Genomic DNA, 18,898 nt, shown 5'->3' on the forward strand with positions numbered 1-18,898 from the left:
TTAGTATTTGGATGGCCTTACATGGATAAAGATCATGATATTGAATGGAAATACTTGTTCAGATTCTTTGGCTCAAAGTGGCTCTTTTCCATTTTGTATATGTTCACGTGAAATAAGTACAAATCAGAGACATACAGTCAAAGCAAATAATAAAAAAAAAGAACATTTTTTTTCTACTTAAATTTAATAATTTAATAATAAACACCACTGAAACCTTTTGGAGTTGCTAGGAAGAATATAGAGCTGTTTTAAAGTTATTAATTGACCAGTCTTAGAGATTTTATTTAATATGCAAATATCTTCTGGCTCCATTGCAAAGCTTAGTTTTCTTAACATAGTAATCAGTAGTTTATTATTTATTCTTATTTTCAAACCCCCAGTACTTGCTTTTTCCTATGATGTTACCAGTTTTAAAAGTAGATTTCTATGGAAGATATGGGAGGTTTTTCTTTTTAGAGCAACTGGAAAAAGGGAAATAATATAATTCTTTCTAAAGTATTAATAGATACTACTTCCTTTTAACGAATACAAAATAAATTATATAAGCCTATTTGGAGGTACCTAATTATACTTTTGTTGATACGTATATTCTTTTAGCCTACTAAAACCCTAATCATTAAATATTTAAATGAATGTATCATATTTACTTGAATCTAAGACGAGGATTTTCCCCTATCAGCAGGGGAGGGAGTGGAGAGGCTCATCTTAGATTCACGTGCAAGGTGGAGTTGCGGGGGCAGATGGCTGCTGTAGCTCTGAGTCTGGCTCTGAGCCTGAGTTTGGGCTACAGTCAGCCTCCTGCCCCCACCTTCCAACTTGCCCTCTGAAGTTTCTGTTCCCTTCCCCCCCCACCCCGCCACACCTTACTGTTAGGTGGAGCTCGGGTCTGGCTCAGCCTGGATTCTTTCCTGGGAATGGAGTACAAGGAAACTGTGTCACCTGCATGACCAATCATCAGTGCTGGTGCTGCTGCATAGCCTGGCAAGGGCTGTGCTTTCACACCCTCGTGCTCTAGCCAGCCTCTCCACCACCTGATACCACCACCCGGAGCCCAGAATTGACCTCCAAGCCTGTTGCCAGCCCAGGACTGCTTCACTCCAGCTCAAACTGCTGCAGTCCTGGGCACATGCATAGATGCTGTGCCTTGGAGCAGCTGACTCAGGCACAAAGTGTGCCAGAGTTTATTGCTGCACCTTAATAGCATGTCCAGATGCACCTGTGAGTAGTCTGTTGACCTCAAGGGAAATACTTGCAATGCATGGAGTTAAGCATACACATAAGTCATCGCAGAATGGAGCAATTGAATTCTTTATAGAAGGAGAATAACCTATTTTAATGCAGCATCCATAGACAAGTGCCATTAATTTAGAATTCAACCGCTTCCAATTTTAATATATATAAATCCCTGCAGGCTAGGTTTTCAGCCCCACATACAGGGCAGTGAATAGCTAAGCCACTACAGGTAAACTGTTGGAAGTGAACTGGGTTTTCACTTGTGTTCTTATCTTGCACAGAAGGATTATAAGTTGCTTCACACTTTTTCAAGCTACCAGCCATTATCTTCATAACTGGCCAGCTCAGCTGGCTAGAACACCAAGGTCTTGCTCCATGGCTTTTCCAGGTATCCTACTCTTCCCCACTGTGACTACCTCATGTCCATTTGTTCATAGAATGTTGAGAGGAAAATCTCATATTCACAGCCTCTGTTCTCTGAGCCTCAGTTAGAGAAAGTCGTATGTAGTTTTACTTGGCATAGGTAGAGAAGCAGGTCTGCATGTCTACATGATCACACAGAGATAGGCGTAGGCTAGTCCTTTATGTTTCTGAATACTAACTCTTTCTGTATACCTTTCCCAGCTACCATATTTATTCACATTGTACATGTGAAATGTGCTCCTCCCCAGAATCAGTCCTCTAAAACTAGTGTGTCTTAAGCAGGGGGATTTTCCTTCTCTGAAACAGAAGCAGGGAGATGCTGTGTTCTAGTGGTTGAAAAAATGGCTGCCACTTTCTGGCTCAGCAAGCAGAAGTGGGATGGTGCAGTATTAACCCTTTCCCAGCTGCTGTTCTCTGAGCAGGGTAATTAGTGCTTGAGGCAGGAACTGAGCTGGCTCAGAGAAAATGAGCTGCTGCATGCGGTCTGTAGTATCTTGATGAGGCTTCTAGTGTGAAAACAACACTTTTTTATATGGAGGAACTTTATATAAAGAATTACTTACAATAGGATCATAGGAAAGTAAGTAAAGGGACTTCACAAGGTCATCTAGTCAGCTCCTGATCAAAGCAGGATCATCCATGACTAAACCATCCCAGCCAAATGTCTATCTAACCTGCTCTTGAAAGCTTCCAAGGATGAAGATTCCACAGTTTTTCTAGGTAGCCTATTCCAATTCTTGACCGCCCTCACTGAAAGTTCCTGCTAACATTCAATCTACTAGGACAGCCTTGCAGCACGAGAACCTGGCACAGGAAGCAAGGGGAAGTTCCCATTTTACGTAGAAAATCATAGGGGATAGGTCACAAGCCAATAGGCCAAAGGGAAGAAGACCTAAAATATAAAGAAACATCAACACTGTGGTAACATATAGTCAGAGCTGTGCAAAGGTTCGGTAGCCAATTCGATTCAGAGAAGATTCGGCCCGATTCAGCGGCCAAATATCTGAATCAAATCAGGAGACCCATTAAAAGGTCTGATTAAATCAGAAGCCTCTGAATCGATTCAGAAAAGATTCGGCGCCAATTCGAGGATTCAGCCATAGGCTGAACAATTAACAGTCCTCGACCACGCTGGACACAGCTGCCTCAAGCTGGTAAGTGTGTTGTGGTGGGCAGAGGGGGGAACAAGAGGTGTGGGGGGAGCAGAGCCACGCCCCCACAGCGAGGGAGGGATTGGGACTGGAGATGGGACAAGTTGCCCAGCCGGGGAGGCACGGAACTTGGGGAGGGAGGCTCCCGCCACTGCGTGCCACTATGTGCCACCAGTCTGGGAGGGCATGGGAGTGGGCATGTGCCCCTGGATCTGTGTAAGGTGGGCTAGGCTGGACTGTGATCTGGATGGGTGGCAGAAAGCACTGGGAGCAGAGGCTATGCTCCTCCACCACATGCCCAGCCAGGGTGGGGAGGTGCGGGACAGTGCCACTGCACTGCCTCTGACAAGTGGCACACGGCAGCGGAAGCTGCTTCAGCTTCCCCGCATCTTCTAGACAAGCTGCGGCTTCACCCTGGCTGGGTAAGCAGTGCCAGGGCATGGGGCTGGGTGTGTACACCCGGATCGGGGTAGGGCCGGCAGTAGGGGCTATGGGGAATTTTAGGGTGGCTGCAGCCTCCCTCCCCACTAGACCCTGCTCCACTGCGCTCTATTGGGCAGGCAGAGCCAGGTTTGCACTCTGGGCTGCAGCTGGGACTAGCCACCTGGAGTGCGGCCCTGGCTCCACCCTTCCCATGGAGCACAGCCCAGTGGTGGGGGGGCTGGGGCTAGTCTCCTGGAGGGCAGCCCGGCCCAGCCCGCTCTGCGCAGATCTGGGGACACATGCCCACTCCCATGTCCTCCAGGACTGGCAGCATGCAATGGCGGGAACCCCACTCCCCGAGTCTCGCAACCCCCTGCCCCAGCTGGGCGGCTTGTCCCAGCCCCAATCCCTCGTTTAGTCTATGGCTGAATCTCCAAATTGGTGCCAAATCTTCAAATCCAGTTGGGCCAAATCAAATCAGGACAGTGACTTGAATCACCAAATTGAGTCACTGTCCCTCTGAATCAGCCAAATCCGAACTGAATATTTGCCACTTAGCGCAGGCGTAACAGTCAACACGTTCCCCCCCCCACACCTGTGGAGGTGTCCCCAAACAAGCCTTTAGTCCCTAGAGTGCTGAAACAGCAGCCTACAGCTGCCCCCAGGTCTGAGTCCAGCTCCTTCAGTCCACAGTCCTGGGCGACCAAGCAAGTGAAATCCCTAGCCCCACTCACTCCTTTGCATAGGGCTGACTAGCTTCTATGTGCATGCTGCTGTCTCTTCCCCTTACTCTAGCCTCAAGCTTCCTCTTCCTTTTTCCTTTGCCCCCCAGCCCCTGGGGGTTTCTGGGAGTTGCAGTCCAAATTAACAGACATCACAGTTCTGCAAACTACTCCCTGTGTTCCACCTGCTATTACAACACATTACATTCACAATACACTTCATTTCTATTGCTGTCTATTGCTTCTAGTCTTGTCCCCTATGGGCACATCTCCATCCTCTCTGTACTTGCCTTTCAGGTCTTTGAAGAGTTATCAAATCCTCCCCTCAGTCTTCTCTTCTCCAGGTGAAATAACCCCAGTTCTTTCAGCTTTTCCTCATAGGTCTTGCCTCCTAGGCCCCTGTTCATTTTTGTCTCTGTGCAGTGGACTATTTCCAGTCTGCCCACATCCTTCTTCAAATATGGGGCCCAAAACTGGACATAGGACTCCAGGTAAGGCCTCAGCAGTACTGAAAAGAGCAGAAAAATTACTTCCATTGATTTGCAAGTGACACAGTTAAGTCTGCTGTTGGCTTTTTGGCTCATATTCAGCTTATGGCCCACTCTAACCCCCTGATCCTCCCCTGCAGCCTAACTAGTCATTCCTTAGTTTGTATTTGTGCACCAAGTTATTCTGTCCCAAGTGCAGGGCTTTGTACTTGTCCTTGTTGAATCTCATCTGATTTTTTTTTTTTAATCATTTTTGAGTCTGTCTAGGTCATTCTGGATCCTAGCTCTGTTCTTGAGAGCGTCTCTACTTGGCATCATCTCCTAATTTGTTAAGCATGTCTTCAGTTCAGATCATTGTTCAGTCTGGATGCAGAACAAACCCTGAGGAACCCCACTTGATGTCTTCTCCCAACTAGGCTTTAAATTATTGACAACAACTCATTGAGCACAATGATCCAACCAGTTATGAATACATGTTACACTACTTTCCTCTTGTCTATATTTTCTTGTCTTGTCAATAAGAATTTTGTGGGAGACTGTCAAAAGCCTTGCTAAAGTCTCATCAACAGCTCTCCCCTCATCCACAGAGCCTATCACCTTATCATAGAAGGAAATATGCTTGCATAGCTACTCTTGGTGAATCGATGCTGGCCGCTCCTGACCTTGTTCTCCTCTAGGTGCTTCACAGTAGGTTCCTTGAGAAATTGCTCCATGATCTTTCCAAGTACTGATGTCAGACTGACAGGTGTGCACTTCCCTAGATCCTCCTTATTCCCTTTCTGAGAGATGAACGCTGTATTTACCCTTTTCTAATAATCCATGACCTTTCTTAACCTCCACAAATCCTCAAAGAGGACAGCTAATAGCTCTGAAATTACCTCATGCAATTCCTTATGCATACTTATGGTTGCAATAAGTAGCAAGAACTAAGCCTCGCTACTGTCTCTGCAAGGATCTGAGGCCTAGCTTTGTTGCTTTCTTGCCATACCAGGAATATCCTGCTGCCTGATGCAGGGATACCATGGTTCCTTGTCACTCTTTGTTTCTAGGAGGACTTATTCTATGTCACAGTCATCCGTGACTCAGGAGAAGTCTCCCCCTCCATTGCATATTCTTGTTTGCAAAAACAAGATGCATGTCTTATATGGGGTATGTAGTTTGTGAGAAAATGTAGTATGCTCAGGCTCACAGGCTAACATGCAACGATCAATGGACCTACTCTTGTCAGCCTGTGACAACTTCGGACTCACTATTAACATGAAGAAGACTGAAGTGATGTTTCAACCTGCACCTGGCACAACCCCCCAGAACTACACATCTTAGTTAAAGGCCAACAAATGCCGATGGTCGACAAGTTTGCCTATCTAGGCAGCACGCTCTCCTGCACTGTTCACGTTGATGATGAAGTCAATGGAAGATTAGTGAAAGCTAGCGTGGTCTTTGGCAGACTCCATAAGTCAGTCTGAGACCACAGAGACATCAGAATGTTGAAAAAAACGAAGGTTTACAAAGCCATCATCCTTCCAACCCTCCTTTATGCCTGTGAAACCTGGACAATTTACCAGCGTCATGCCAAGAAACTAAACCACTTCCACTTGTGCTGCCTGCGAATGATACTAAAGATCATGTGGCAGGACAAGATTCTGGACACCAAGGTGCTCTGAAGATCAACTCTTCCTAGTATTCACACCCTCCTGAAAGTGGCACATCTAAGATGGGCCAGCCACCTCTCAAGTATGCCTGACACTCGTCTGCCAAAGAAAGTCTTCTATGGTGAACTGTCAAATAGAGTATGCTTTTGTGGCGCACCAAAGAAATGGTACAAGGACACCCAAAAGGTGTCCCTAAAAAGTTTCAGCATCGACCCAGAGTCGCGGGAGAAAATCGCTCGTGATCGTCTGTCCTAGAGGTCCCAATTCCAGAACAGAGAATTGGCCTTTGAACAGCAAAGCACAGCAGAAGCAATGAAGAAACGTGTGGCCAGGAACACGAAAACCTCCTGTATCCAGTCCTCATCGCTCTCCTGTCCCTGTTACAGCAGATTGTTCAAAGCAAAGATCGGACTTATAAGTCACCTACGTACTTATGTGACCAAGCCTCCACCCACCCTCGTTCTCCTCTCCTTCCCTTTTTTGTCCTTTTCCGTCTTTCTCCTTTTCTCTTTTCTCCTTCCCTTTTTCTTTCCCACTTCTTTTATCTCTTCTTCCATCCCCTCCTCCTGCTGGATGTGGTCATCTTTGCCTGCAAAGGACGAAAGTATAGTTTGTGAGAAAATTTAGTATATTCAGTAGTGGAATCAAATAGAAAATGTTGTGGAACATGGTGCTAGGGAAGGATACTGACTTGTTTTTTCACTGAAGTTGAATCTGAAACCTTGAGAGCAGTGAGCAAATTGTAATATGAAAATAACTACTGAGGTGTTAAATAAACATCATCTCAAAAATGGAGTTAAACAATTTGAGACACATGTTAATGTTTACCTCAGTAAGTTTTAATCAAATAAGTGAAATGGACTTGTTAGCTAAATAGTGAAATTAATGGCTAAAGGCCAAGCTTTTTACATTACAGAATAAAGAGGAACATGACCTTGACATGCAGTTCAACAGCACTGGTCTGCATGCAAGAGATGGTATCCACCTCAGGGCAGAGAGAAGAAGCTTTTTTCCACAAGAATCACAAACTTTCTGAGGAGGGCTTTAAACTAGACAAGTCCAGGGGAGTGGGGGTAGATTCTGCTACTGGGCATTAATCCTCTGGCCAAGATAACCCAGTGGAGGGTGTCATGTAGGGGACATCCGGATGATCACCAATGCCCTGAGACACTTGCAGAGGGACAGAAAACCTGGGATGACTAGAGGTGAACTCAGCTGTCTTTATGGGAATGCCAGAAGCATAGGCAATACACAGGATGAACTGGCACTCCTCCTGGCAGATGAGGAATTTTATATCATTGGGTTGACGAAACATAGTGGGACAATACATATGATTGGACAGTGGATTTTGAGGGCTACAGGCTCTACATGAAGGACTGGGTTGGGAAGAAGGGTAGAGGAGTGTCCCTCTATGTGAAAGAGCAGTACCCCTCCCTACAAGTAATGTTTGATTGCACAGGGAAGTCCTTTGAGACCCTCTGGGTCAAGATACAGGGGGGCTCAGGAGAAGGGGACCTGATGGTGGGAGTCTACTATAGGCCTCCCTACCAAGAAGAGGAGAACAACCAGGCATTTTACAGGGAACTAACTGATGCAGTCAGCACTAAGGACTTGATTGTTATGGGTGACTTCAAGTACCCTGACATCTATGGGGAAGACCATTCAGCCAGCTCTAGCAGGTCAACCAACTTCTTGGTAACTTTAGATGACCTGTCCTAGTCACAGGCTGTGGAGGGACTGGCTAGGGGTAAAACCACTCTGGACTTGGTGCTGACCAAAAAGGAAGACATGGTAGGTGACCTGAAGATTGGAGGTACTCTGGGCAACTGTGATCATGAGTTGATCAGATTTACCAACCACCATAAAGCTGGGAATTCTACCAGCAGAACAGAAGTCCTCGATTTCAGAAAGGCAGACTTTGGTAAACTTAGGAGTCTAGTTGGAAAGGCCCTGGATGACTTGGGAGTTCAAGAATGGTGGCACTTCCTTAAGGAAGCAATTCTCACTGCTCAAAAAGAGTCCATCCCCATACAGTCGAAAGGAGGGAAAGGAGCCAGGAGACCTGCCTGGCTCAATAGGGACATCAGGGAACTTATCAAAAAGAAAAAAGAAGCATACAGGCAATGGAAAAACAGATCAGCATCCAGAGAAGAATACATTCATATGACCCAGGCCTGCAAGTATGAGACAAGGAAGGCCAAGGCATGCATGGAGATAAAGCTGGCAACTGCAATAAAAGACAACAAAATGTCCTTCTTTAGGTACATAGGGAGCAAGAAGAAATCAAGCTTTGCTGTGGGTCCCCTACTGAACACACAGGGAGAGCCCACAGTTGATCTTTGTGAAAAGGCTGAGCTCCTTTATTCTTACTTCACATAAGTATTCTTGAAACCAGGCGTGAATTTGTCACCTGTCCAGAGACTTAGAAAATACAGTGATGACAGTAATCCACATAAAATCAGCCCCAAACAGGTGAAGGTACTCGTAGAGCATTTGGATGTTTTCAAGTCAGCTGGGCCAAACGACCTGCACCCAAGGGTCCTGAAAGAACTGGCCAGACCCATAGCAGTGCCTCTGGTGAGGCTGTTCGAAGAATCTTGGAACTCAGGGGGGGTCCTGAATGACCGGAAGAAGGCTAGTGTGGTGCCCATCTTTAAGAAAAGGAAGAGGGATGACCCTGCAAACTATAGGCCTATCAGTCTGACTTTGATCCTGGGAAAAATCTGAAAAAATCATCAAGGAAACCATCAACCACAAGTTCATAACTGGTGGGGTATTGAGAAACAACCAGCATGGTTTTGTTGAGGAAAGGTCATGCCTAAGAAATCTGGTGTCCTTTTATGAGCAGGTAACTACCCAGCTCGACATGGGGCAGGAAGTGGACATCATCTACCTAGATTTCAGCAAGGCCTTTGATATTGTTTCCCATGAGATTCTCTCACTTAAGCTGGAGGGTACTGACCTAGACCAGGCTATGGTAAGATGGGTTGGCAATTGGCTCAGCAGCCAATCCTAGTGAGTTTTAATTGATGGGGTGGCTTCATCCTGGAGGGCTGTCTCCAGTGGTGTCCCCCCGGGATCAGTGCTTGGGTCCATACTCTTTAACATCTTTATTAATGCCCTGGATGATGGAGTGGGAAGTGCAATGATTAAGTTTGCGGATGACCGTGAACTGTGGGGAAACATGGGCATATCTGAGGGCAGGGCAAGTATACAGGATGACCTTGACAGGCAGGTCTTATTGGAAGAATGCAATCAGGTGAGGTTCAACAGGGAGAAATGCCAGGTCCTTCATCTGGGTAGAAAGAACCTTTGCCATAACTATATGATGTGGGGTGTCTCACTGGCTGGCACTGCATCTGAAAGGGACCTGGGTGTGACAGTTGGCCAAAGGATGAATATGAGTTATCAGTGTGATGAAGTTGCCAACAGGGCAAATAGAACTCTAGTGTGCATCAGCTGATGTGTTGCCAATAGATCCAGAGAGGTGCTCCTCCCACTCCATTCGGCATTGGTGAGGCCACAGCTGGATTACTGTGTCCAGTTCTGGGCACCACACTTCAAGAAGGATGTAGATGAGAGTGCAGAGAAGGGACACCTGTATGATCAGGGGCCTTGGGGATAGGCCCTATGAGGAGAGACTGGGAACTGGGCCTGTTCAGTCTGAGTCAGAGGAGACTGAGAAGTGACTGAGAGGTGACTTGATGGCCACCTTGGTGTATGCTAGGGGCAAACACCAAGATATAGGGGAGCTACTCTTCAGAAAGGTGCCCCTCAGGAGACTGAGGGCCAATGGGCACAAGCTAGTTGGAAAAAATTTAGGCTGGACATAAGGAAAAACTTATTTTCCATATGGGTAACTAGAATCTGGAACACACTCCCAGCAGAGGTGTTGCAGTCGCCATCCCTGGCGGTATTCAAGAGGAGTCTGGACAAGCACCTCATGCAGTTCATTTGAACCGAATTACCTCCTGTGCATGGCAGGAGACTGGATTTGATGATCTTACAGGTCCTTTCCAGTCCTTCTATTCTATGATTCTATGGGCATCTATTCAATGGGAGGTGGGAAAATATTTGTCACTGCTGAGGCAAGGGGAAGGTTTTGTTTTTGTTTTTTTAAAGATCTTACACTGTTGCACAAAAGATAAAACCATGGATAGAATTAACTTTAATAGAAAAGTTAGTAGAAAAGTGAGCACCAATTAATGATAAGTCATAGCCAATTAATGATAAGTCATCATCATCTGAACTGCAGTTGTGTCCACAGGCCCAAACAAAAGATGAGACGGACAAAGTAATGTCTCCGTGTGTACAGATGGAAAGCTAAGGCACACAGAGTTTAAGTCCAAGATTTTATCTCTTCCTCAGCTTAGGGAGATTAAACCCACTTTACCCACTTGCCCCACGACAACATTATAGGCTAGGCTGAGGTGGAGGTCCTCTCCAATCTTGCAGCAAAGCTATGCTGCCATTCAGAGAGAAACGTGTGAGGCTAGAGAGAAAGCATGATTACTGGTCGGATGATTCCCTACCCTCTAACTAATCACTGAATAACATGAAACAATAATAGAGCCATGACCCAGGATTTCTTCTGCCTAAATTGCATGTCATCATTACTGGGCTTATAGAGTCATATTCTTTCTCTGGATCTATGGATCTTTCATTTCTTACTGTAGTGATGAATCTTAAGCTGCAAGGATGGAGAATGCTCCAAGCTAGCCAATATCTAGTGACGAGGGTACTCTTCCAACAAGCGAGAGAGATGGGTTTGAATCTGTTCAACCTGATGGGGGCATTGGATGTTGGTCTTGGGTATCTTTAGTTTATTATATAACTAACTGCCTCTTAAAAGAAAGAATTGGCCAGTCTTCCATGCCCAAAAGGACTTTCCCATCTAAGTCAAGAAAGTAGTTTCAGATTGTGAATTTCAGTATTTCGTTGGCACCTAACCCAGAGGTCAAGGGATGTGTCTGCATTCATGAAAGGGAGGGGTTTTCAGACATGTTGCTCTCTGTGGTACATCCTGTTGGTTAGCTTAGAGTATGGACAAACATAATGTAGCTTTTAACTGCTCTCAAAAGGGAGAGGGGGCTTCTGCTCAGGTGTGCACATTAATTGGTATGGTATATATGGTACAGCTAAATGATCCTGTAGCAATACGGGTTATCCAAATAACGGTACCTTTAACCATGAGTAAAATAGAGTTAAAGTTTGCAGCAGTTTTGCTGCATTTGTATTACTGCTGATCTCTGAAGATATAATTGTTTCATTATAACAGCTAACATCAGTATCCTTGGATAGTGATGATAAAGTTATTATCAGGGATCCAGGCTTTCTGTTTTCTGCAGAAAAACACAGATTTTCTCCTTTAAAGGGGAAAAATGCTGGAAACTACAGGTTTCCCCTTGCAGGCTTGCTGAGTTCCAGCCTGCAAATGGCTGCTTGGGGCTGGAGAGAGTGGGAGGAAGGCGATAACAGGCAGGGGGTGGCACGTGCATATACACGCGTACACACGCATGTGGCAGCCAGGCAGCGTGTTGAAGAGCAGATCCTGCAGCTCCCCGCAGGTAAGTCTATGGGGCGGGGGGGAGGGCATAAGTGATGTGTCAGAGGGTGATGGGGGGAGCACATGCCCCGCCAGATTTCTTCACCCATGGAGGGCACAGGCTACAGCCTGGCCAGACCAGCATGAGCAGCAGGCACATCTGCAGTAGGCCCAAGTGCCTTTAGAAGGCCCTGAGCATGTGCTGCAGTCTGCCTGACTCCATTTTGGGAAGATGACAGGTCAAAGTTAGGTCAAGTGTCACCACATCTAAGTCCCTTTTTGGAAACTGTACCTAAAATGACTTGATTAAGATTTCATACAAAGTCTGTAGTACAACATGGAAATTGAATTAATATGTTGTGATTTCACAGTTTAGTATTTTATCCAAAAGACCATCCACAACCTTCTTCTCTACAATACCCCATAAATAAATAGTTCTCCCACATAAGCCTCATGGTCTTTATGCAGGTGAAGTGTAGGAGGGGTTTGGGTAAAATTTGGCCCATAACCAAAATCTAGGATAAAGAAGGGTCAAAGTGGAATAAGTAATTTCTAATAAAAGAAGGGACTCTAAATCATACTGTCCATTTTAATACTGAGGGGAAAGCAATCTCTTTTAATGTTACAGTAAAATGTGTTTGCTTGGTCATATGACAGATCAATATTTAACCTTAATAAAATAGTTTCAACATTTTTCTTTTGATTCTAGCAAGCAATTTGCTGTCAGCTCTCGTAGCTGCCTAAGGTAGGTAGATGTTAGGAAACAGGAAAATGTATGATAGAGAAAAATGAATAAATATGTGAGAGAGGAGATAAATCAGCAAATACTGTTATTTCACAAACTCTCTTTTTATCATTTGCATTTCAGGTAGAGTGCATCTTGATCAAATATCAGAGATTCACTGGGACCCTGTTAGCAAATTCTGAAAAGACAGCAGTTAAAAAAACTGCCCAGTATATTTTGCAAAACTTTAAATTTGGGCTAGATGCATTAAAAAGTATAGAGAGGCAGACCTACTGGATGAACTACAACCCTATCTCAGATGAACTTGGGACAAATCGTGGTTTTATGTGGAAATCATATGTAACGTCTCCTTACATTGTACCTTCCTATGCAGAAGACTAGGAGAAACATAATTTACTTAATTAAATTGGCTTTGAGGGTCTGGGTTCATTCAAACCTAGAACTCAAAACTAAACTTCGTGCAAAAATAAAAGACTTCTGAGATTTTGATTCAGCAGGGATAGGGCATGACCAAGTAACTTTTTTATTTAGTCACTTAATCAAGTTTTAGAAGGTTTGAAAAGGTAGGAAGGTAGGATTGTTATCTGGCAAGGCACCTGTCTTGGATTTTAAAGAGCATCTCTCTGCAGTTTTGAATGTATATATTAACTGCAATTATTAGATTTTGGAGAACAAAAGATAATAGAGAGCAATACCCTTTTTGACAGAATAATAGTCTGATATTATCTATTGCAGGTCTGTGGCAGAAGCCACGGAAGTGGATCTCAATATGAGAGTTGGATTACACACAGGCAGGGTGCTTTGTGGGGTCCTGGGTCTCCGCAAATGGCAATACGATGTCTGGTCTAATGATGTGACTCTAGCCAATGTAATGGAAGCTGGAGGATTGCCTGGGTAAGTCTCATAACAAGAGCTATAGTTCTCTATGATAGTGGAAATTATTTGTCTGTAGCTGAAGCATGTTGCAAGTCTAATTACTCTTGGAATTGTTAAATGCAGGGTGGTTTCAGGTAAGAACTATTATAGGCTGTATTACCTGCAGTTAAAACCTCTGCTGAGTAATATTAGGATTGAATAGCATGGGTATTTCTGTTAGTAGTGTCTGGAAGAAATAAATGTAAACAACTTTCTGTTAAAATGTAAGCGCTCATTGGGTACACTTTCCACTAAGAACTGATAGATTCAAAAGGTGGTGATGAGAGAATTTCAGTCAGGAACTCTAGCAAGAATTAAATTCTTGTCTCAGTTAAATGGAGTTGCCACTGTGGATTAGAAGGGAAGATTTGTCTCTGTGCTTCCAAATCTATAAGGTGGTAATAGTTTAGTATTCTCAATCAAAACCAGATTTCAATATAAGTTATGCCAGTGCCAGGCAAACAATTACATGTGCCTTACGTATAAAAATATTAATATAGTACAAATATAAAAGTACATGTGCAAGTTATGTATTGGGATGTACACATACAGAGTTAGTAATTTAACTGTGTGTGAGTATATTCAGGTCCTGGAATTTTAAGCACACATTGGTCAGTCCTCACTATTGGTTAGCCACGTATGCATGGATACATATATTTATGCATATCAAATTTTTAGAATGGGATCCACTGTACTGAAGGGTAATTGGTTGGATTTTTCACCAAATTCAGTTCTATAACCAGAGAGAAGTTTGAACCCGCTAACTATTTTGTGGTCGAGATTTACACTTTTTAAAAAATAGATGTTTTTGGTGGTTTAGGTTGGTTGGCTTTAGGCATCACAGTCCTAGGAATTTGAAAAAAAGATATTCAAAAGAAAGAAATAATCATGGTCTTTTAAACATCTTCTTGGAAGACATAATGTATATAAGGGTAACATAGATATGGGTGACATTTGAAGAAAGTATAAGGGCAGTTGCAGTACAAGCAGAGTATTGGGCAAGAGAAAAGGAGGGTCAGAATTGAGAATACATCTTAGAGTCCCATTCTTCTTGAGAACGAAAAATAAAACCACTGAAAAAGAAATCCTCAGAGATGTCCCAAGAGTTGGATAGTATATGTCAAACAATGCAGCAGTATCTCCAGTAGGTGCTTTAATATTTAATATTTAATCTCCAGCAGGTGGTATTAGAATAAATACAAGGTACTGCACAGGCCTTCCCATTCCTAAAATCAACACAGCTGCAAGTTGTCAAATACTCTAGTTATTTTAACCTGTTTATAGTACCTACTTACTTTTAGGAAATTTAGTTGCTAAAATAGCTACTCTTTCTTTTTGGCTAAGAAAATGTATCTTTTCCACAACAGTCGTATACTTTTGTACATGCAACTCTCACCCGTGTTGGCTTTCTCCATAGGGGTGGATTTCACCCAATTTGAATAGCTCTTAGCTCATGATGTATCATCACATTAAAAAATGTCCTGTCTTTCTCTCTAGGAAAGTTCACATAACAAAGACCACCTTAGAGTGCCTAAATGGTGACTACGAGGTAGAACCAGGGTATGGCCATGAAAGGAATAGTTTCTTGAAGAAGCATAATATTGAAACATTTTTTATTGTGCCATCCCATCGGAGGAAGGTAGGATTCACAAACTGTAGCTTGTTCCATGGTGTAATTTCATAACTTAACCGTATTGTGAATGGGTCTAAAACAGAGGCAGTAGCTATATTCTGTAACTATTAACAGCTCTTCAAACCTACCGTTAAATAGTTCATTTTATTCTGAATGGGGAAAACATAATTTTGTCTGAACATTTCCTTGAGAGCGTGACCATCTGTGTTTTAAGTAGGAACTGTCAAAAAAAGGAGGAGGTAAATTCCAACCCTGCAATCATGCTATCTAAACAAGGATGTGTTATAGATGCTTCTGCTTACTGTACTGTCACTTTCTCTTACACGGACATTTCTGAACATTAAGACTTCCATTTTTGTAGTCTCTTTAACTCCTCTCCTATCTCTACATCCATCTCCACATTTGGGCATGTTTATATTCTCATCCTTGCTCTCCTAACCCTTTCTGCAATACCTTATCCTACTAGTGGCCCATTTACCAAGACTGAAGGAGTCCCAAGTGAACAGAAGCAGAAAAAATAGTATTTACAGTCATGCTTTGCCTGCAGCAGAAAAGTGAAATCAACCCAGCAGTGACTAAACTAACATATCCGGTAAAAAGTTGCCATGTGATCTCTGCAGCACAGACTTAGCTATCTAGGTCAGGGAAAAATACAGAAGTTAACCATCCTACTTTATAATGTATCTATGAATGCACCAGAGATCAGGGTTTGTTAGTCATTCATGCAAGTATAGAACACATCTTACAAGGGAAGCTGAGCAGATATTGTAGTGTCTAACGTGCACATTCCCATGCTGTTGCGCTGAGATGCTAAAAAGAGACTCATCCTGGCTGTCCTTGCTCATTCTTCTACCTCGGCTGCAGTCCCACAATGACTTCCATGTCCTCTTCTAATCTCAGCTCTGCTCCTAAATCCCATAATAATATTCCCTATCTTCACTCTACTTCCCAAATACCTTTACCCCTGTCAGGCCAGTTATGACGTGCAGAGAGATGAGGAACATTTCAGTGCTTAGGAGAAGCGGTACTGTTGTTTCAAACCTTTTTTGTTTTGTTTTGTTTTTGTTTTCTCTTTGGTAAAAAGTAAAAACAAAGTTATGGATGTGGAGAAGGAAATTAACATACTGAAGACATTTAATTTCACATCTCAGATATTGATTGGGATTTAGGTGACCCTGATGGAGATATTGATATAAGCTTGGTTCCTCTCCTGGCCAGGTCTTTCCAGATAAGGAAAAGAGGCTGAATGGTTGGATAATAAATTCCAGGGGATGGGCCTGGTGACAAGTAAGATATCCAAGTTTGCTTATTATAATATAATATATAATGTAATATAATTTATAATTAATAATTAATATAAATATATAATATATAATATACTGCCTTTTCTTTCAGCCCCTTCTCACACCCTCTAAAACAAGTTGTCTAATACTAGTGAAAAAGAGACTGAAAGGGATGGCAACCTCAGTTTGCAAGAACTAGCCAACTAAAACCAGAAGTTCCACTAAAAGCAACCTCCTTTTATTTAGGCAACATCTTGGTCTGTTATGAAAACCATGTCACCTCACCAGAAGCCTTGCAATTTGCTAATCAAAATCTGTGTGTATACGGTTTGTACTAGCTTTTTCAACATCACATTTTCTGCTTATCTTATGGCCACCATTTGATAACACGTTTACATTTCAAAAGGAACTTTGATACTTTTTACCCATGTCAGATAGCTCACGGTACCTAGTGTACACAAGTTACCTGAAAGTCTATCCGTACAAAATTTATTCAGAGATTTTAGGGAGCCAGAGGAGTAAATACACCTGTGCATATACACACACATGAGACATAAACCCCTATTCCCCATTTTGTTAGCCACCTTCCAGCTAGTGGGGTTACTGAGGAAACTTTCCCTCAGAGCAAGTTATCTATGGTGAGCATGATCCTGTGGCCTAGTGATGGGTGGGGGAATCCTAAATTCCTGTCCTTATATTTTTCCTTCAGTAGCAGGAGACTTGACTTGATCCAAAAGGTTGCTTTTGGACATAGGACTATTCTTCTAGCTTCCCAAAGTACAGCTTTAATCCCACATGACCTATCCCAGGATGACTACTATAGGAGTGGGTTTTTTGTGCATGCTCTTGTAGACCCCTGACAGTCATTACATTTAAGACATGATAACTATTTAATCATGTCTTAAGTAGTAGCCTGGCCTCGTGTTCATGCAATTCATGGTGTGATAAAGCAGGAAGTAAGACACGAGATTACTATACATATTATGTATGATAACTTTGTAGCTGGATGCCATTGCATGTTCAGTTTATGATGTAGCCAGGTCAGTCAGCTGATGGGGACTCACAACCTTGGGGATACACAAGAACCCTTGACTCTCTGTGCCCCTGAGGCAGGGAGCACCAGTCAGCTGCCTGGCTTGCTGTCATGATCTCCTGGCATCCCCCTACCCTAGCAATGTGGTGCATTTGGGATCTGATCCCCAATTCCACCAGCACACCTGTGACCATGCATGTATAGTATGGCAGGAGGAATTATTGTTGGGATCATGGATCAGATCTGATCACGCCTTTAACTGAATGTCTGCAAGTGGCTTTAGAGAATGCATGAGATATAAAACAATGCTGAAGAGATCCTATTGGACTACATGTAGCACCGGTTTGAGCCAAAATGATAAATCACAAATATTTATGTAGTATTTCCATATGTTAAAGGCTCTCCTAAAAGAGTTTTGGTAAATCTGGTCAACCAAGGTGGGGTTGTTTTTTTTTTCCTGTGGTGTAAGATGCAGTTCATGCTTGTTAACAGCGAAAAGAATAGATTCTGCTCTAACAGGCAGTGCTAGTTTTATCATGGCTTCCTTAACAGTGGAGTTAGGTTCTATAACAGGGATGGGCAATTATTTCAGGTGGCAGGCCACTGAGTGAGTTTTGGTGAGTTGTCAAGGGCTTCACACACACACTTTCAGAATATATCATTCTAAAAAATGATAGACAAAAAAAGAAATTATATATTTAAATTAAACATCTACTATAACATATTTTAATTTTATTTCAAAAAAATTTTTTGTCCTGATTTATGTTTTTTTAGCAGTATATATAAAGGCAATTGCATAATAGCTCAAAATAAATTCTTACTCCTGTATATTGTGTGGGGGTGGGAGCGGGGGAGGCATGAGCAGTGGGAGGGGCAGGTATGTGTATTAGGCAGGTGGGGGACATGGGAAGTGTGTGCACATGTGTGCGGGACTGCTCACATGGTAGGTCCCAGGAGCCAGCATGAGGTAGGGAAGGGAGGCAGGTACATGCAGCAGAGCTTGCCTGTGGGGTGCGGTGCATGTGCAGTCCACTCCCCCCGTGCTGTCCACTCCCCCCATCCAGTCCACAGCTGCCCCTGCGCTACCCACAATGGGTCTGAGCCCTGCCTGCTCCCACCCAGGACAACCCATGCTGAGCTCCTTTGCCATGCCAACTGATGGTCCCAGCCCTGCCCAGCATGCAGAGCTTCATAGTGGGGCTGCCTTCCACCCACTTGGTCACCCACAAGTGGCTGCATATCATGGCAGGTGGGTGGAATGGGTGGAAAGCAGCTGGGAGGTGGAGATTGAACCCCATGTGCTGGGGCAGGAGCTGCCCAGCTGCAGCTTCCTCACCACCTGCTGCTACTTCCCTGCACTACCTGCTGCCCAGAACAGCACAGCAGGGACAGGAGGAGGAGCTGTTGAAGCCGGGGAAAGCTGAGCACTACTTGGACAGTTGAAGCAGCAGCAGGAGCAGCATAATGGGAAGTTGTGCGCACTGGCTGGGGCCAGGGTTGGGGTCAGGGCTGGGGTAGTGCAGTCGGCGGGAGCACAGTATGATCTGCCTTGGGTGGGGCTTAGCCCCATGTGGAGCACTGAGGGAGCATCTGCAGGCTGGATACAATCAATTAGCAGGCCAGATCTGGCCTGTGGGCTGTATGTTGTCCAT

General features: G+C 43.9%; 1 protein-coding gene across 1 annotated transcript in view; it reads left to right on the forward strand.

Annotated features, from left to right (window-relative positions):
• Positions 1-18,898, forward strand: part of ADCY1 (adenylate cyclase 1) — a 253,736-nt gene that overhangs the window by 152,463 nt on the left and 82,375 nt on the right. The window contains exons 7-8 of the mRNA XM_025207825.1: positions 13,118-13,276; positions 14,795-14,936. Coding sequence (XP_025063610.1) covers positions 13,118-13,276; positions 14,795-14,936 — 301 coding nt within the window. The remainder of the gene's footprint in view (positions 1-13,117; positions 13,277-14,794; positions 14,937-18,898) is intronic.

The sequence above is a fragment of the Alligator sinensis genome, unplaced genomic scaffold, assembly GCF_000455745.1.
Source record: "Alligator sinensis unplaced genomic scaffold, ASM45574v1 scaffold456_3, whole genome shotgun sequence".
NCBI lineage: Eukaryota > Metazoa > Chordata > Crocodylia > Alligatoridae > Alligator > Alligator sinensis.